Raw genomic sequence first — 17,849 nt, forward strand, 5'->3', positions numbered from 1 at the left:
GAGTAGTTTAAAATCCCCTTTAGTCCCTTTTCTTTGCATGAGATGACTCAGCTCTGGAGACAGAGGGCTGTGCTGGTGCCCACCCATATTTCTCACCGTGTGGCCAGGACCAAAGGTAGAAAACAATGATGGGGCACTTGGGCTGGCAGGGACTCATACAGCTGAGCTCAGGCAATGGACTCAGCTGTAAGCCCCTGAGAAATCTGGTAACAACCTGTGGGCCAGATGTTACTGTGCTGGCAGGAGGTGGTCGAGACCTGGGGGGAACGATGGGGGACAGCCCCTCACGTGCACCTCCCCATCTCCGGGGGATTCCTGGGGTCACCCCAAAGCAACACAGGACCCCGCTGGGCACAGAGGCAGAGGACAGCCTCCCCCTGCTGGGAGGGGATGCTCCAGCCCCGACCCTCTCGTCGGGAGGTTTGGGGCTCTTCTGACTCTCACTGTTCGTTTTGCAGGAGCTGAGGGAGCCTCGAGGCTCCCCTGGGACTGGTGTGGGACCTCATGATGCCTGTGAGCAGGGGTGGGTTTCTCAGGACCCCTTTCAAGCTGGGAACCAGCTGGAACAGCCGCAGCCCATCAGAAGAGGCAGAGGCTGGGAGGGGAGCGGGGCTGGGGGCTCAGGTGGGTGCCAGCCCCAGCCCCCCGGCCAACCCCTCCATCCTGGTGCTCGATTTCTTGAGCTGCTGGCGCTGGAGATGAAGGCTGGGAGGAGGGAGGGTCCCTCTTCACTCAGGTGCTGCAGAAACGTCTCCTTCGATGATATTTCACCTTACCTCTCCTTGCCACATCTGTCAACTTCTGCTAATTACCGAGTTTGCTATCACCCTCCGCACTGATGTGAAGGGTAGGAAAAAGAGAAAAAGGAGGTTAAGGGATTCTACAATTATAAATGATGTCTGGCAGGCTAAGGTACCATATAATGCATTATAAGCACTTAAAAAGCTAACCCATTCTGTCTTCTTTCTTTGGCATAAATAATGGCTTTTTTATGAATAAATCATGCAGCCAAGGTCTCTGAAAATAGCAGGAACCTGGAGCAGAATGTCTCCATCCTCATTTTTGCTAGGACAGCAGAGAAGTCAGCAATCCACTCCATCACCGCTGATAAACTGGGGCGAGCGCAACTCCCAGTAATGAAATAGTGAGATAAAGTTTCGGGAGGGTGAGCGGGGCAGGGGGATTTTTCTGCCAAAGCACCGATCGCACCCGGGCTCCAAATGAAGCATAATGGACTCTTAGGAGATAAGCATTTTTTCCTGCCCCATGAATAAAGCAAGACCTCATAACTCATAGACAGGCAAAGCTGCCAGCAACTTAAAAGTGCTTCCTTCTGCTTCTGGTTTGTGTTTCCTTTTAATGAAGCTCCTCCGAGCCGAGGGGGGGCTTAGAAGTGGGGCTGGAAGCGCGCCCTGCCTTTGCGTGTGTGCAGTCCGGCTGGCGGCCGGCACCACCCGGCCCTCGGCACCATGGCTCGCGGCCGCGGCGGGGGGCTGCCAGCCTCCAGGGGGGCAGTGGGGCACAGGGGGGGGGCTGCGGACCCCTGGCTCTCCAGGGGTGGGCACGCACGTGTCCCCCTTGCCAAGCCCCGCCTGGCTCCCTGGCTGGGGGTGTCCCTCTCTGGCCACCCGCAGGGACGGGGGCACGGCACGGTGCTGGGGAGGTCTTGTGGCCCCCTCCTGAGCCCCAGCTCGGGTGCCCAAGAGCACGCAGCCCACGAGGAGCCCCCGGGCAGGGGGACACTGGTGTGGGTCCTGCCCTGTGCCTGGAGGAAGGTGGCACAGTGAGAAGTGGTCACTACCCCCAGGATGCCGGGGGGGTGGGGACATGGGTGTCACCCTTCAGCTTGCACCCAGACAGGAGCAGCCCGCGCTCCCTTTGGGGACATTTTTACTGCTGGCTTCACCACCCCAGGACTGGGGACGTGTGTGCAATCGAGCCCTTGCCATGCAGGGCAGGGCAGCTGGCCAGGAGGAGCAGTGGGAGGGGCTGGTGCTCGCCGTGCAGAGCAGGTTTGCTCCTACTGCAGGTGCTCTGCAGCTGCCAGGTGTGTTCGTGGCCAGGGGCTGTGCACCAGAGCTGCACACACACAGGGGCTGAGCACCTGGACACAAAGCTGAATGCCAGCAGAGGCCTCTGCCTCGTCCACCTGGCTGTGCCCCCCCCCCGGCTTTGGAAAAGGCAATGCACTGCCACAGCAAAAGGCACATCACCAGCACTGCTCCCCAGCCCTGTGCAGGCAGCGCTCTGTGGCTCCGCATTAAAGTCTGCACCACGGCAGCAGCACAGGGCAGCCAGGAAGGCCATGAGCCCGCAGACTCACTGGCTATTAATCAGCCGGCCACAAGCCCCGAAGCCCTGCTCTCAGGTCTGTGGATTAAATTACGGCGTGGTGAGGAGCCGGAGGGCACTGGCCCCGCTGCTGTGGGAGCTGGGGCTGCGCTCGGGGCAGCGCTGAGCAACGCTGCCGCAGCCAGCACGGGCAAAGCTGCCCTGAGAGGAGGATTTGGGGTCGATGGAGGGAAGAAGCGGTGGAAAAAAAAAAAAAAACTGTTAGGAAAATGGGTAGGGCTGTACTTAGCAGGGACAAAGCCTGGCCTGTGTCCTTGGAGGGGGATGGAGATGCAGCACCGCAAGCTGACGCTCCCCGGGGATAGCGTGGTGGGGACAGCAGAAGCCCGGCAGGGACAGCAAATGGGCACCGAGCGGCCAGACCTGACCCAAAGGCCGCTCGTGTCCCTGCATGGGTGGCCCTGGGGTGCCTGTGGCACTGCTGCTCCTGGCAGGCTGCATCTGTCTCTGCACGGAGCTGAGGGCCCCTATCGAGCCCCCCCGGGACGAGCAGCCCCCGCTCTCCAAGCTCTGGTCCCAGGGGACACCTCGCCATGCCCCATGCCCTGCACCGCGGGCACACAGCGCTGCCGGCACCAGCTGCCAGCCAGGCTCCAGCTGGGGCTCGATGGGCTTCGAGCTGCCTCTGACCCTGCTGGGCTTTCTCAGCAGATCTCTCCCTCTCTCCCTTCTGGCCCTCACTGCGGGGGAATTCAGGTTTCCTGGGGACAGCCCAGCGGGAGGCTCCTCGCTCCTCCTCCGGGTCTCCCAGCCCGCAGCTCGCTGTCAGCAGCACTCGCGGCGTTCCCATGCCGAGGAGGCGCAGGGGAGGCTGCAGCAGGGGAAGAAGCTCGCCTGCCCTCCCGCTGCCTCCTCCGTCCTGCCTGCGCACGCAGCCCCCGGGCCAGGTGGTTGGGTTGCTTCCTTGGGCTTAATTCAGCAAAAGCAGCTTGTGATGTTTCTCCTTCTCCCTGGGGTGGGCTGCTCATTTTTGCCCCATAAGACAATGCCCTCTTTGAAAAACAAAGAAATTATAAAGTACATATGAACATATGGTAACATATATTCTAGGCTGCCTATGTGGCCAATTTTCTGTATGTTACCATATGGTGCCGCGTATTTAGCAAAAATATAACTTGACTGTTTCTCTTTCCATATGGGGATTCTTTTGCCTTAATTAATAACATTGAGCAAAAACTCTTTCTAAGGTTTCCAAGATTTCTGCAAGGGAATATCTTATGACAGACACATGCTCCTGAAGGCTTTCCTCCTCGTTTGTCTCTAGCCTTCTGTCCTCATCCTCTTCCACATGCTTCGAGGGCGGCTGTGGATACATCTGCCCACGGGATGTGGATCTGCGCCCAGCCTTGGCTCTGCCCTGTGTCCCGTGGGTGCCCACAGGCACCACTGTCCCCTCCCCAGGGCCTGGCACTCAGCCCTGGTGACAAAGCAACGCCGTGCCTGGGTCCCCCGGCTCGCCCAGGGGCTCTGAGGAGCTGAGCTGACGATGCACGGGGGTAGTGGGGAGGCCGCTGGTGCAGCCGAGCGAGCATTCGTGGCCACCCGGGGACTGCTTTCTTCACAGAGTAGGAAGCAGCACACTTCTGCAGCTCTCCAAGTAAGCCTCTCAAGTGCCAGTTATCTCATGCAATAGCAAAATGTGTCAAAGCATCCTCTCAGGACAAGCCTGCCGCCAGCAATGGTGAGCAGGAACCAGTCCCAGCTCCACTGTGGCACCCTGGTTGCCTGGTGGATGAAGGCAAACCTGTCCCCGAGGCTACGTCCCAGGCACGCAGGGCCCTGAGGATGCTCTGCTCTGGTGCCCTCAGCCCGCCCCGACTTCCCCCCTCCTGGATCCACGAGGCCGATGTCCCCGTGCCACTGCCTGGTGCCACTGGGCTGCAGGGAGGGGACGGGGCTGTGGAGACCCCTGGCTGGGCGTGAGGGTGGTGGGGGCACCCAGTCTTCCTGCACCTTCCCTGCTCAGCACCCAGCACAGCCCCTGTGGAGGTGTTTTTGTGGCAAAAAAATGAAGGCTTTGGGGTCAGTGGGAAGCACAACCTCCTCGCTGGGCTGCCATGGGGCCCTGGCTCCTCACATCTCAGCGCTCTGCCTGAGGATGTGACCAGGGGCTCCTCCAAGCCCTCCTGCCCCTGCTCCATCCATTTCCCCATTTCCCACCCTGCTCCCCCCAGCACTGCCCCCACCCACCCATGGCCCTGCAGCACTGCAGGATGCCCACAGGCCCACAGAGAGGGGATGTTTTTTGAGTCCTTTGGAGGACAGGGCCTGGGCAAGGATCGCCAAAGAGTGATCTCTTGCGAACCCTTCCCAGGCTGCAGGAGAGGCAGCCGTTCTTGTCTCTCCTCGTGCAGAAGGAAGGGCTCTCATGGACCTTGTGCTTCTGACAAGGTCTCAGAGGGCTCCCTGGGTAGCCGGGGAAGATGTGTGTGCAGTGGCCACATCAGCAGGTGGGTTAGCTCCTGGTCTCTCAGCCTTGTTCGCCATCCCCAGAGCTTTCCTCCTCATGACCCTGGGCTTAAATCCCGCTCAGGCTTAAATCCCACCCAACCCACTGCCATCTGTTGTGCTCTTCATGTCCACCCCAGGTCCATCCTGGCTGAGGGTCTCCATGGTGGTCCCTGCAGACCAGGACGTGAGGAGAGCATTCAGAGCCGTGGTCCCTGCAGCCGTGGGTGCAGCTCCCCCCTGCCACAGCCGCGGGAGCTGGGCACCGCCAGCACCTTGCCTGCAGCTGCTCCCAGCTCAGGGTCGTGCAGCTGCTCGTGGTCCTCCTCCAGCATTTCCTCCCAAGCCCCAGAGCAAGACAGGGGGTGGGACATGTGCAGAGCATCTTCACAGCCAGATGGAAATCATCCATAGCCTGAGAGGGGACTGCTGTGTCCTGCCAGGGACTGTGCGTGGTCAGCGGCCCCTCCGTTTGCAGCAGGGCTTTGAGCTCCTGGCTGGGAAGGCACAGCCACAGCCAGGGCACCAGGGCATCATCAGCTGGCTTCCTAAACCTGTGTGGTAGCTGGCTGCATCCCCACGTGCCATGCCAGAGGTACCAGGGGTGCTCCTGGGATCAGCCTTGCAGGGAGGAAGCCACCACCCAGAGGCGTTGGCTTCTGCACTGCCGTTGAGTTTTGGTAAGGTGCCAGGCACACGGGGGTTTCCAGGGCCCTGGGAGAAAAGTGGAGGTTGGCCCAATATTTTAAAAGGGGAAACAGGACGACACAGGTAATTACAGGTCTGTCATCCTGACATTGATCCCAGGCAAAATAATGGGACGGCTGATATGGAATGCAATGAATAACGAATCAGAAAGGGTGATATAATTAATGCCAATCAACAGGGATTTATGGAAAATAGATCCTGTCAAACCAAGCTGATGTCTTTCTTCCTGTTTTTTGTGTGTTTTTTTTTTTTTCCCTTTTTTTAAAAAAACTGGGTTTAGAAGTTTCCCTGTTGAGGTAGTGGGGTTCACTGAGGACACAGGTAACAGCAGCAGGGCACCTGGGCACAGCGTGAAGTTTCCTCACAAGGCTATGAAAATGTGGGGGCTTCGGGTGAGGCAATACTGGGCTGGAGAGCTCCCAGTTTGTGTGGACACCACAGGCTGTGCATGGTCCCACGGGGGACTCTTCTCCTTGGCAGGTCCCGCTGGATGCCAGGATCCCAGCAGCGCCTGCTGGGGTACAACCATGCTGCAAAATCCGGGCAGGGACCCTGGGGCTGGCAGCCCGAGGGTGAAGGTGCTGCTCGTGGTGAAGGTGCATCCTGGCTTCGTGTCTCTGGAGCAGCAGGAGCACCAGTGACATGGAGGAGCTGGTGCTGTGCCTCTGACACGCGCTTCTGCTGGGCACCCCTGGAGTCCCCATCCCTTGTGCACGAGTGGGAGAGTGGTGCTGGAGGGCAGCCTCACCTCTCGCAGCACGCGGAGGTGCTGCAGCACTCCACAGGACACCAGGGCAGCTTGTGCTTGGGCATTCGGTCCTGGTGGACTTTGGTTTGGATCAGGATTGAACCAAAGTTTTGCTCTGGCCTTGGAGCCCCTTGCTCCTGCAGACTGCTGAGCTCCCCCTGCCTGGCAGAGACCCGCACCGGCTGGCTCACGGCCACCACCGCATCCTCACCAGGCCCTGCAACCCCTGCGGATGCCTTCAGTGGGCACCGGGAGCTGCAGTGCAGGGCTCCTCATGGGGCACGCTGGGCAGCTTTGCCTCAAGCAGTTTCCTATGGAAAGCTGTGAGAAGAACGCAGCCCCATGTGCCCCCCAGATAACACCACGGGTCTGCTCCTTCATGCCCACCCAGCCGTTCAGCCCCGTGTGACAAACGGGTCCCCAAGGTGGCACTGCGTGCTGTGCTGGAGCCTGTGAGCTGGGGACAACACCGGACCCACCAGAGCAGAGTGGAAGATGCTCAACCAGCAGCCAGTGGGGGTGGCTGAATGTCACCTGGCTCAGGGACTCGGAGCAGGGGTCCAGGAGGCCTGGCCCATTCCTTGGTCCCCAGGTGCTGCCCTCCCTGCACAGCCCATGGAGAAACCACCTGAAAATCTGCAGGAGGAGGACGGGCATGGGGTTTTGGAGGGGACCTCTCGGCTCAGCGGCAATGTTCTGCTTTGGGCTTCTGAGAGACCCTCAGATGGGTTTAAGCTTCTCCAGCCTGCTTGGATGAGTGGTGAGGAGCCCCTCGGGTGGCTGAGTCCTGCTTTTGGGAACAGCTGAGGGGTCTGGGAGCAAAGACCCACCCCTGAACTGAGACACATTGCCCCAAGACCCTAAATCACTGCCAAAACCAGGAGCTGCATCCACTTGGGAAGTTTCAGGAATTTTTCCTGGGGCAGGAAATGAATTCACCCACTGAAGGGGACGTTCCAGCCCAAACAGCCCAGGCAGCTGCACAGAAGGGGATTTCTGGGGCTGCACCCAGGGAACCTCCCACAGGGCAGTGGGTGCACGGCGCGGGCATCCCTGTGCCCTGGGCAGGGCAGGGCTGGCCATGACGCTGCAGCTGGCCACTAGCCTCAAAAAATATTGGCACATTCAGTAAATGGATCTATTTGCAGGCTGCCAAGGAGTATCTCCAGAGGCGTTGGCCAGCGAGGATTGCCTGGACCCCCCAGAGCCCAGCAGGGGGACAAGCCCTGCTTCCGCAGACATCGCGGCTTCTCTGTGGGTGTCCCCAGGTCCCTCCGGTCCAGCAGAGTCCCCGCCATCCCAGCCCAGACACACGCAAGCACCGAAGCCAGCAGCCCAGCCTTGTAATATTTAAAACAATTTTATTCATGAAAATATGCTGTACAATGCACTATACACAGTTCTTTACATTGCCACATACACAAACTCTAATAGCACAACCAAGAAAGTTACCATTGCCTACGATAGATGCGTGGTGAGAGATGACGCCTGTCAGAGACCCTCCCCCCCAGTCTGTACAGTTATAAATACGAGGGAAAGGACGGACCGAAGCCGCCGTATGAAGCAAACCGGTGGGCCCCCCCCCCAGCATCCCCTCGATGCCGGCTCCTGGCTCCAGGCAGGGCTGGGGCTCGGTGGGTGCAGGGCCAGGAGCAGCGGGTGCTCCTTGCCCCATGGGCTGTCCCGTGGGGCACGGACGGGGCTTGGGGGACAGGAGGGGCTGCGGGGGGGAGGCTGGAGCTGGGCGAGGTGGGAGGCGATGGGCTGGTGCTTGGGGAGCTGTTGGTGGAGGTTCCAGAGTGAAACCCAGCCCTGATTTCCATCCGGCAGCAGCACACGCAGGGGGGTGCTGGGAGCATCCAGGCTCGCCAGGGCTCTGCCGGCCCCATGGGCATCATCAGCTCCCCCCACGCCGTGGTCCAAGCACCCAGGTCCAGCCCATCCCCGTCCCCTCCACCCAGAGCCCCCCAGCTCCTGCCCACCCCTCCCCGGGTTGCTTTTTGGGGGCCCCACTCCCCGCCGCCTGCTGTCCCTCGCACCGCACCGCACAACGACTGTACACACGACGCTTACCAACACGACTCCACCGCACACACGACAACCCCACGGTCACGAACCACAAAGACAGCTTCGCAATGGGACCTGCCCCGGGGGTGCACGCCCGGGGCCACCGCGCCGCGGGGCAGGGGGAGGCGAGCAGGGCCGGGGCTGGGGGCTCTTCTCTTCCTGCTGGTGTGGAGGGGGGGTCCCTGGGTACGGGCACCCCCGCCTGCAAACGCCCGCGTGCCGGGTGCTGGTGAGCTGCTGGGTGTGCCCATCATGCAGACACCCCCCCTGTGTCTCCCCTGCTCGGGGGGCACACAGGGCAGGACCCCCACTCTCTCCCATGGCAGCCCCAGTGCCTTCCCTGCCTCTCCTCGCCAGCTCCTTCACACCCCCATGCAGAGCTGGGGGGCTGGGTACTAAATAGCCATTTGCAATCGCAATTGGTTTCTGATGATTTAAATACGCCTGAAACAAGAGGTGGTGTATAAAACGAATGATCCTGACCCAAAGAATAATTCTTTTTAAAAAAGCATTCAAGAAAGATTATATATAATAGAATATATTAAATTCTGTACATGATCAAATAATGTAAACATAATTAATTAACCTGTAAGAATGTCTTTAGAGACTATGCCCGCTGTGTGCCCAGGGCGGAGGTGAGCGGTGGCACGTGGGGCTCCCCTCGCACGCTCTGCCACAGACCCAGGGCCAGGAGAGGAGCAGGGGGTGCCCACCCACGGGTCCCCTTGCCCCAGCTCCGAGCAGCCGTGCTGTCCCTGTGGCTTGGTGGGACCCAGCACCGACACCGCGGTGGGAAGGGAAGAGCCGGGCTGGGAAGACGCGCTGGTTCCGCACAGCAGCCCTCGCTGCTTCCCAGGGGCATGGTGTACCAGAGAGCCTGCAGTGCCCAGGAGGAAGACAAATCTCATGGGACAGAGCAGCGGCTCCCACTGCCCTCTCTTCCCAGCCCCTCCATCTCCCCTGGACCGTGCTCCTGCCTGGCTGCCCCCCTCCAGAAACCCCGGGCTCAGCAGGGCAGGACGCAGCGGTCCAAGGGCTCAGCCTTGCTCCATTCGAATTGTGGTCCCTGTCCCCACTGAGCACCAGCCCCTGGTAGACTGGTGCACCAGGGCTGACCTCTTGCTGACTCCTCCAGCCTGTCTGCCCAGACCACCTCTCCAGCACCAGCGAGCTCTTGGGGCAGGAGCTCCTCCTGAAGCCAGTAACGACCCCAGGAGCTCCTGTCCCAGCTGTGAGCCCCATGGCACCTCCCTGAGCACTGCCCATGGGGCCAGCAGTGTGGGTCACACTGGCCTGGGAACCTGGGGAGGTGAGGGCAGGGTGGGCACCACGTCCCCCCTCTCACACACAGACAGAAACACAGCCAGGGTGACCCACACCACGCCTCCTGCTTCTGCCCACGGCCCCAGCATCCAACACCACGGCCGAGCCAAGCCAGGACATGCGATGGGCGCGGCCCCCACTGAGCACACACTACCCCTGGCCTCTCTCCTCTCCCTAAGCTCGACCCTTCCTTCCAATGCAATAACTCAATGGCAAAAGAGTGCATGAAATCAAATAAATATGCCCCCCTCCCCGACCCTGTGACTCCCCCTGGCCTGCGCTGGCACAGGGCACGTGGCTAGCAGCACGTCCTCTGGCACAGCCACCGCGGCACAGCCCACACCAGTGACCATGGCACTGCAGCACGACCATGGCACTGCAGCATGACCATTGCATTGCAGCATGACTGCGGCACTGCAGTGTAACTGTGGCACTACAGCATGACCTCTGGCTTGCACAGTGCACATGTGCTGCTGCAGCTTGCACACCCTTCCCTCCATCACCGACCCTTCCTGTTGCTTGGTAGACAAACCTGCCAGAAGCGCAGCAGCAGAGGGGGCCTGGGCGCACGGGTAGCACTCAGGTCCCCAGAAGTGTTTTGGGGGTGATAAACTCCCCGGCCCGGGGCAGGCTCCCTTCTCCTGACACTTCTACTTGGAGGACTCGCTTCCTAAGGTGGCTCTGAGAAAAGGGTCCCCTTCTGGAACATGACGCGCACAGAGCAGGTCCCTGCACCACCAGCTGCCCCTGCTCCACCACCCAGCCCCAGGACCTCCGGCACAGGGCTGAGCCAAGCCGGCACCGGTGTTCGGACCCCCTGGAGAGGGCTTCCCCTCCCGCTGCCCTGCCCGCCCTGGGACCGCCTGGCTCCACCGCTCCTGCCTGCCCCGTGTCCCCTGGCGCCGCCGTGCCCGTCTGGGGCCGGCTCCTGCCCCGTCTCAACTTTTGACCCTAGGGTTTGTGTTTCATCGCAAGTTTGACCCGATGGCTCTAGCCCATCTGAACAAATAAAGGCAGAAGAGAAAGGAAAAAAAAAAGTTTGTCTCGGCGTTCCCCTCACGACGTCTCGGTGGCGGGCGCCCAGGCGGGCATCACCCGGGCACCCAGCTCTGGTTCGTGGGCTGCGGGCCCCCGGGCAACACGGGCACGTTGAGCGCGTTCTGCGGCGGAAGCGCCGAGTCGAAGTTGAAGTCCATCTCGTCGCTGTCCATGAAGTCATTCAGGATGATGGACTCCACGTCACACTCCAGGCTCCCGTTGAACATGTCCAGGTCCAGGTCTGCTGGGAACCTGTCTTGGCCCAACACGGGGGGGTGGACGGCCCCCGGGTAGGGGCCCTGCAGCGAATCCAGCAAGCTCATGTGTGCCCCTTGGTTAGTAGCGTAGGAATGCAGGTGCCCGTGGTGCGGCATGGCCGTCATGCTGCACGTGTCACTGGGCAGGCTCATAAGGCTGACAGGATTGGCTAAGGCACTGGTGTTGACCGCAGGGTGGTGGCTGGCTGGTGACGGGTGGTACAAAGCGCTGCTCTTCATGAGCGAGGCCGAGTGGGCTGGGTAGGAGGACAAGCCCTGCTCCCCGCCGCCGCACAGCAGCGGGGTCTGTCTGTGGCCACGGGCCGGCACCATGGGGCCAGCCTGCGGCAAGGGCAGGTCCCCCGGGACCATGCTCTCCTTGTGCGCGTAGGAGATGGAGGAGAGCAGGTCCTGCAGCGAGGCGTTCCTGTAGGAGCTGACGGGCGAGAAGGTGGCCTGCTTGTTCTCCTGGATGGTCTGCATGGGCAGGCGGCGCATGAGGCTCATGGCCGGCTGGCTGTAGATGGTCCCGCAGTATGTGTTGGTGGCAGCCCCCATGCTGGAGCACTTGGAGTTGAAGGTGAAGCTGGAGCTCCGCTGCCTCAGGGCGGCCGGGGGCAGCTGCTGCGAAGGGCTCATGCTGTAGCCGTCCTGCAGGTCCTCCAGCAAGCTCTCCCCGAGGCTCTCGTTCAGGCTGATGGTGCCAGTCAGGTCGGTCAGCCTGGGCAGCTCCACGGAGCAGCGGGCGCTCAGGGAAGGAGACATGGTGCTGGAGGGGCTGGGGTACATCAGCGGGGAGGACGGAGTGCCATCGTCCTCCTCCAGCTCGTCGGGCTCGTGGTTGGACATGATGGGCGAGAGGCGCCCGCTCAGCGTGCTGGCCGAGGAGTTGGCCCGCGTCCTGAAGTCCGCCCAGGCATCGTACTCGTCGCTGGCATGGGACGCGGGGCTCTCCGACCACTTGGCCTGCTGGGAGGACGGGCTGTCCTCCCCGCGCTCCTGCGTCACCTGCAGCTGCTTCTTCTTGCTGGCCTTCCCCTTGATGCGCAGGAATTTGCTGTTGTTGTCCATCGAGACCGCCCGCCGCCGGGGCGTCTTCCCTGTCTTGCCGCCCTCGGGGTTCAGCATCCACCAGGAGCTCTTGCCCGTGCCCTCGTTCTGCACGCGGATGAAGCGGGTGTGCAGGGACAGGTTGTGCCGGATGGAGTTCTGTGGGGACACAAGCAGAGGAGGCGGTCAGACGTGGCCGGGGGCAAGGGCAGCTGAGAGGGGGGCGTGGGGGGGAAAGGGCTCCATCTCCTGGGGCTGTCTGGGCCAGAGGGGCAGAGGCAGCTGCAGCAGGGGCAGATTCAGGCCCCGCTCTGCACCGAAGACAGCGAGGTCCATGCAGGGGTTCCTCTCTTCTCCATCCCTCCTGCCCCCACCACCCACGTGCCCAGCAGAGCCCAGCAGCACTCCCAGCCCACAGGGAGCAGCAGCAGCAGCCGCCTGCTGCCCCCACCACCCCACACCCTGCACCTCCACCAGCTCCATCGGGGATGCCCTCCACCGGGTGCACACCCTTGGGTGCCAGCCCCCTGCACCCTGCCCGAGCCCGCTCCCAGCAGTGAGCTCCGAGAGGCACTGGTGCCACAGTGTGGGGGCTCTGCAAGCCCAGCTTCATCCCCACAGGCACGCTCTGCCTACATCCACAGCCCCTCGGGGTGATGGGTTGGGTGGTCCTGGGGCCTTCCTAGTGCCGGGCAGGGGAGGAGAGGGGCCAAGGACAAGTGCTGATCTTTGCAGCCCCCAGGGAGCCGCTGCAGCTCCCTGATTTCCCCAGGAGGACAGAGGGATGCGGAGGGGGAAGGAACCAAGGTGCTGGGGAGAAAGTTTGGTGCCGTCGCCAGCGTACAGTGGAATACTAATGAAGAGGCGAGTGAGCTCCAGCCTCATCTATCATATTATGTAATGGCTTACTTCTCTGCACTTCATTTATTTGGAGATTGCTCCCAGGCTGGCTCCTCGCCAGCAGCCACCAAATCCAAGTCTACAGAAATCAATCTCGCGCTGACTGATTAAGCCGTGTTTAGAACTAATTGCTCCTTCGTGTGTGGGGAGAATAAATTACGGGCTTTAATTTCACATCTTTAAAATGCAACTGCAGGTATGGGCTAGCCATTAACCCCTTCCTGCATTGCCCCACGCGCAGCTGGGGAGGGGGCAGGCGGTGGCTGGGACAGCTCTGGGACAGGCTGGGACGCGGCAGTGGCTGCCCGCACCACCCACCTGCACCTCCAGCTGCAGCAAAGGGAGCAGGGCAGAGAGAGCTCCCCCTGCCCCTCTTGCCCCTCCCTGGGGACACCTGATGGCCCAAGCTCCCCTCCGTGTAACCGCACCGCAGTGCAAGCTGCAGGGGACCACAGTAGAGCATGTGGTTTTCACCAGGTTTGCAGAGCCAGCAGCCAGCTTGGCCCCGTGGTGCCACCTCGCACGCACGTGTGGACACCTGGGGACAGGGACACCTGAGGATGGGGACACTTGGAGTTGGGGAGGAGGACCGGCTGGATGCTCCCAGGGGCCCAAGAACGGCCCTGCTTCTGCCCTGCCATGCAGGTGATGTAGCAGCCCTCAACTGCCCTGCACAGAGCAGGGACAGGGACCAATTTCTGGGGTCCTTGCCTTCCTCTCAGCTGGCCATGGGGGACAGTCAGCACGGGGCCAGCCTCCTCCCCAGCTCCTGCCTGCCTCTTGCTCTCAGCTCAGGGCAGGACCCCCAGGGGCACCTGCACCACCCATGCCCAGGCTGGCATCAGGCAGGGACCTGGCTGGAGGGAGGAGGCTGGCAGGGGGAGAGGAGGTGAGGCTGCTGCCTCTTCTGCAGCAGAGCTTCATTAAGAGCCAAAAGACAGCAGCAATTAAGCGCGAGGCACAGCGAGTCCGGCTCTCTCCTCATTAGCACCCCAACGCGCCAGGCCCTGGGTGCAGGGCGCAGGGCAGGGGCAGGCAGGAGCTGATTAGCAGTGGTGGGCAGGGAGCTGCTGCCACCACCCCGCTGCCCCTGCCACCCCACTGCCACCCACAGCACCCAGCCCCGGGCCTGATCGCCTGCCCCAAAACGTGGGGCTCAGCGGGGCAGGGACATGCAGGGGACATCGCAGCCTGCAGGGCCGGCAGCCTTCATGTCAGCACCTGCCTGGGGCGTACCGGGGCTCTGGCAGGTTTTGGCAGGGCGCAGGGGTGCATACAAAGGCCAATGCCATTCGCAGGGACCCCACCTGCACTGCTCTGCCCTGCTTTGTCCTGTATCACCTCTCTGCCCAGCCTGCGCCCCCTCCCTGTCCCCACATGTGCCAGCTACACCCCTGCACATCCAACACCCCATGCCCCTCGCCAAGGCTCAGCATCCTGCCCCCCAACAGCCCCACGGCAGAGGGCAGGTACCCCCCATCTCCAAAGCTCATCCGCAGCATGCCAGGGCTCCCCCCAGCCACAGCAGGCCCCTGCCATCTCAGGCAGCAGCCTGGAGGAGCAGGAGGCGCCCTGGGCTGTGCACCTCGCTGCCCAAACGCTGCAGGCAGCCCCAAGCCCTGTGCACCCCGGGGGGGGGCGATGCCAGGGGCTGCCCCAGTGCTGCATTGCCCCGAGCCCGGCTGCCGGGGCTGCTCCCTGTGCCCTGGTCCGGGGCGGGTGGGTGCTCCCTTGGAGCATCCTCACCCCCTTCTCCGCCGAGCCTCATTGTCAGGGGAACAGGCAGTGTGAAATCGGTCTGATTAGCAATTAGTCCCATTGTAAAAGGATTAGCTGGACCCCATTGTCTGGATGAGTGACTCGACTGGTAATTTGCATCTAGCAGCGCTGGGAGCGTTTTCCCTGCGTCCTTTTGACCGGCCAGGGGCTGCCTGCGGGGGGCCGTGACCGGCAAAACCCAGGGGGCTGGGGAAGACCTGGGGGGGACTCCCCTTGCAAGGACCCCCAGCACCCAGCTGCTGCCCACATGCCTGTTCCTGCCCTGCAACCCCTCCAGCCTTGGGGGGCTGCAGGCTTTGGGGTGTGGGGGTGTGGGGGGCTGACATCCCACAGGGGTGCACAGGGTATGGCACAAGTGCAACCCAAGCGAGAGCAGGAGCACACAAGGCCCAGCTGGGCACAGGGCTGGCACTGCCAGGCAGGGCCCATAGTGCCGAGGGTGCCACCCCACACCCCCATCCCCTGTCCCAGGGAGGAGCCGCTGGGAGCCAGCACTTGGCTCCCAGGAAACCCAGCAGAGACATCAGCTGCGTTGCAGCACCCTGAGCCATGCCACAGCTGTGCGAAGCCCCTGGGAAGGGCCAGATCCAATATCATTTGGGGCACCCACCCTGCAGGACCCCAACTCGCTGACTTTGGGGTCAAGAGCAGATTTTGGGCACTTTCCCCCATGGAGAGCTGGGCAGCAGGCATCCGAGGGACCTCTCTGGAGCCACCTGCGAGTTTGTGCCAAGAGCTCAGGCAAACTGGGGCTCATCTGCAACATGCTCACTTGCCCTGTCCCTGCCACGGTTCCCGCTCCTGTGTGCTGTCCCCAGCACTGTCCCTTGGCCTGCCACCCTTCCATCCATCACCTGGGGACGTTCTGAGCAAAACATCAAAAGTCCAACACCACAAAAACCCCAAATCCAGCCCTGTCCTGCATGTCCTGCACCCTCCTGTGGCCCCACACACTGGCCACATCTGCCCTGTCTGCAGCTGCAGCCCACTAATGAGCCCGGTGCCTGGCGGGGCCTCGCACGAAGGCTATTGGGAGGAAGCAGTGTAGGGCCACTAACGAGCACTCTGCCACCCGCTCTCCGGCAGCATGAGTGTGACTCCGGGGGTTAATTGATGCTTATTTACTCCTCACACACAAAAATTGCCAGTATTGGAGGAAATATTTGCAGGGGCAGAGGCTGCCAACAGCCTTGATGGTGCCCTGTCCCGGGGGGGATGCCACGCAGGGGTGACGGAGAGACTGGAGGTGGCACAGGGCGCTCGCTGCCAGGTGACAGCAGCACAAGGCATCGTCCTCCCACGGGTGACAGCACAGCCCACACCAGCACTGAGGCACCGTTATGCCCTGGGCAGCCACCAATCTCCTGCCACCGTCCCCTGGGGACAGCCAAGCCCCACTGCCTGCCACCAATGTCACCGTGCCCCCCGCTGCCCCAGCGTGGGCACAGCCCCTGCGCTCAGCCCACCAGCACTGGCACCGCTGCGGTGCATCCCGCGCGCAGCCCACGCCTGCCTGGTGAGCAGATGGCAGCGGCTCAGTGCGGCAGCGCCGTGTGCCAGGGGGTGGCTGCGCCCCCGGTGCCCGCGGCACCTCCTGCCACCGAGCACTGCTAGGTGACGGCACAGAGCAGGGACACCACCCCTGTCACTGCTCCCTTCTTCCATGAGGAATTTTCCAGCCTCTGCCCCGTTCTCCCAGTGCCCACCCGCTGGCAGCCGGCAGCCCCCCATCGGGTGGGAAGCGGTGTGGCTGCACGTGCTCCGTGCTGCCCCATAGCAGCCGGCACTACTGCCCCATAGCACCCCCTGCCAGCTGCCCCACAGCCACACAGCCAGCCCCTGATGCTGCCCCGCAGCACCCCAAGCTGTGCCCCGCAGCTGTCTCTGCAGAATCCTATAGCACCCTACAGCCACCCCCCGCAACGCCCCACAACACCCCCATGGGGACCCAGGGCCCTCCCCAGCCCGTCCTTCCCCCGAGCACTGCTCCTGCAGCCGGGCAGGGCAGGGGGGGCTCAGAGGGGAACGGGCACCCCCGGGAAGGGCACTTGGGGGGCAGAGCGAGGCCGCCAGCCTCCCCGGGGAGCCCCACGCCGTGCGGGGGCAGCCGCCCACCGCGGGGGTCTCGCCGGCGGCTGCCGAGCGGAGGCGAGCGAATTCGGGTCAGCGCACCGCTGAGCAGAGCCGGGCTGACTGCTGCTAATTGAAGCAGGCGCCCATTAGAGGCGTGACGGGCCGCGGCCATCCCCAGCCCTCTGCCGCAGGTGGCTGGCATGTGAGGAGGCCGGCGGCAGCCTGGAGGCCATGAGCACGGCTGGCGTTGGGCCTCGCCTGCCTCCCGTGTTATGGGAAGTGCAAGGATGTCAGGCGAAGCCCGGCCGGCATCTTGTTAGGGGCCGCTAATCACCCCTGGGGGGAGGGGGGCAGAGGGGCAGCTGGGGCTCGGGGGGGGGCCCAGCCACTGGCCCTGCTGTGCCCCCCTCGCTACCCCATGGGCCTGGCATGGCCTGAGCCTCGTGGCTGGCTCCGTGCCTCCCTCCCATCCTGGCCATGAGCGGTGCCAGCTATTTTCAAACCATCAGGAGAAGGCACTGACCCAAACCCAGCCATGGCCCCCACCCACCCCCAATTGCCCCCCATGCCCAGTGTTTGCCCCACAGCCTCCGGCAGCAGCCTCCACGCAGCGTGGGGACACGCCGGGAGCTCCGGGCGGGTGCCAGAGCCCCCCAGGCGGGTGCCAAACCCCGGATAAACAGCACAGGCTGCTGGGTTTGGCCCTTCCCTCACAGCAGGGCTGCCCAAAGGGGATGTGGGGGCAGCAGGGGGCAGGTCGGCCTCTGCCAGCCTCGTCACGGGAGGCTCCTTGCGGCGGCAGTGGCGGCAGCAGGGGAGGCAGGCATGGGGCGGCCGCGCATCCCCCTCCCAGCCCTGGTTACCGCCACTGCCAAACAGCTGGTTGCTACGAGTTGTGCGGTGGGAGTGTGTCCGTCGCCATGGCAGCCGATTTATTTTATTTTAGCCAGCTGCTGCCGCTCCGTGCCCCCTCCGAAAAGCATCTTCCCCGTGCCCCCACCTCGTCCCCAGCGCTGAGAGCCCCCTGTGGTGGGGCAGTCTCTCCCCGCTGCCCCCGGGGCACAAGCACAGCGCCAGCATCCTCCCTGCTCGGGGATGAGGCTCAG

General features: G+C 62.7%; 1 protein-coding gene across 1 annotated transcript in view; it reads right to left on the reverse strand.

Annotated features, from left to right (window-relative positions):
- Window positions 1-7,603: 7,603 nt before the first annotated feature.
- FOXO6 (forkhead box O6) overlaps window positions 7,604-17,849 on the reverse strand; it is a 28,216-nt gene continuing 17,970 nt past the window's right edge. The window contains exon 2 of the mRNA XM_082777716.1: window positions 7,604-12,150. Within this exon, the coding sequence (XP_082633842.1) occupies window positions 10,738-12,150 (1,413 nt within the window). The 3' untranslated portion in view covers window positions 7,604-10,737. The remainder of the gene's footprint in view (window positions 12,151-17,849) is intronic.

Source organism: Aythya marila, assembly GCF_965140915.1.
Source record: "Aythya marila genome assembly, chromosome: 22".
Taxonomy (NCBI): Eukaryota; Metazoa; Chordata; class Aves; order Anseriformes; family Anatidae; genus Aythya; species Aythya marila.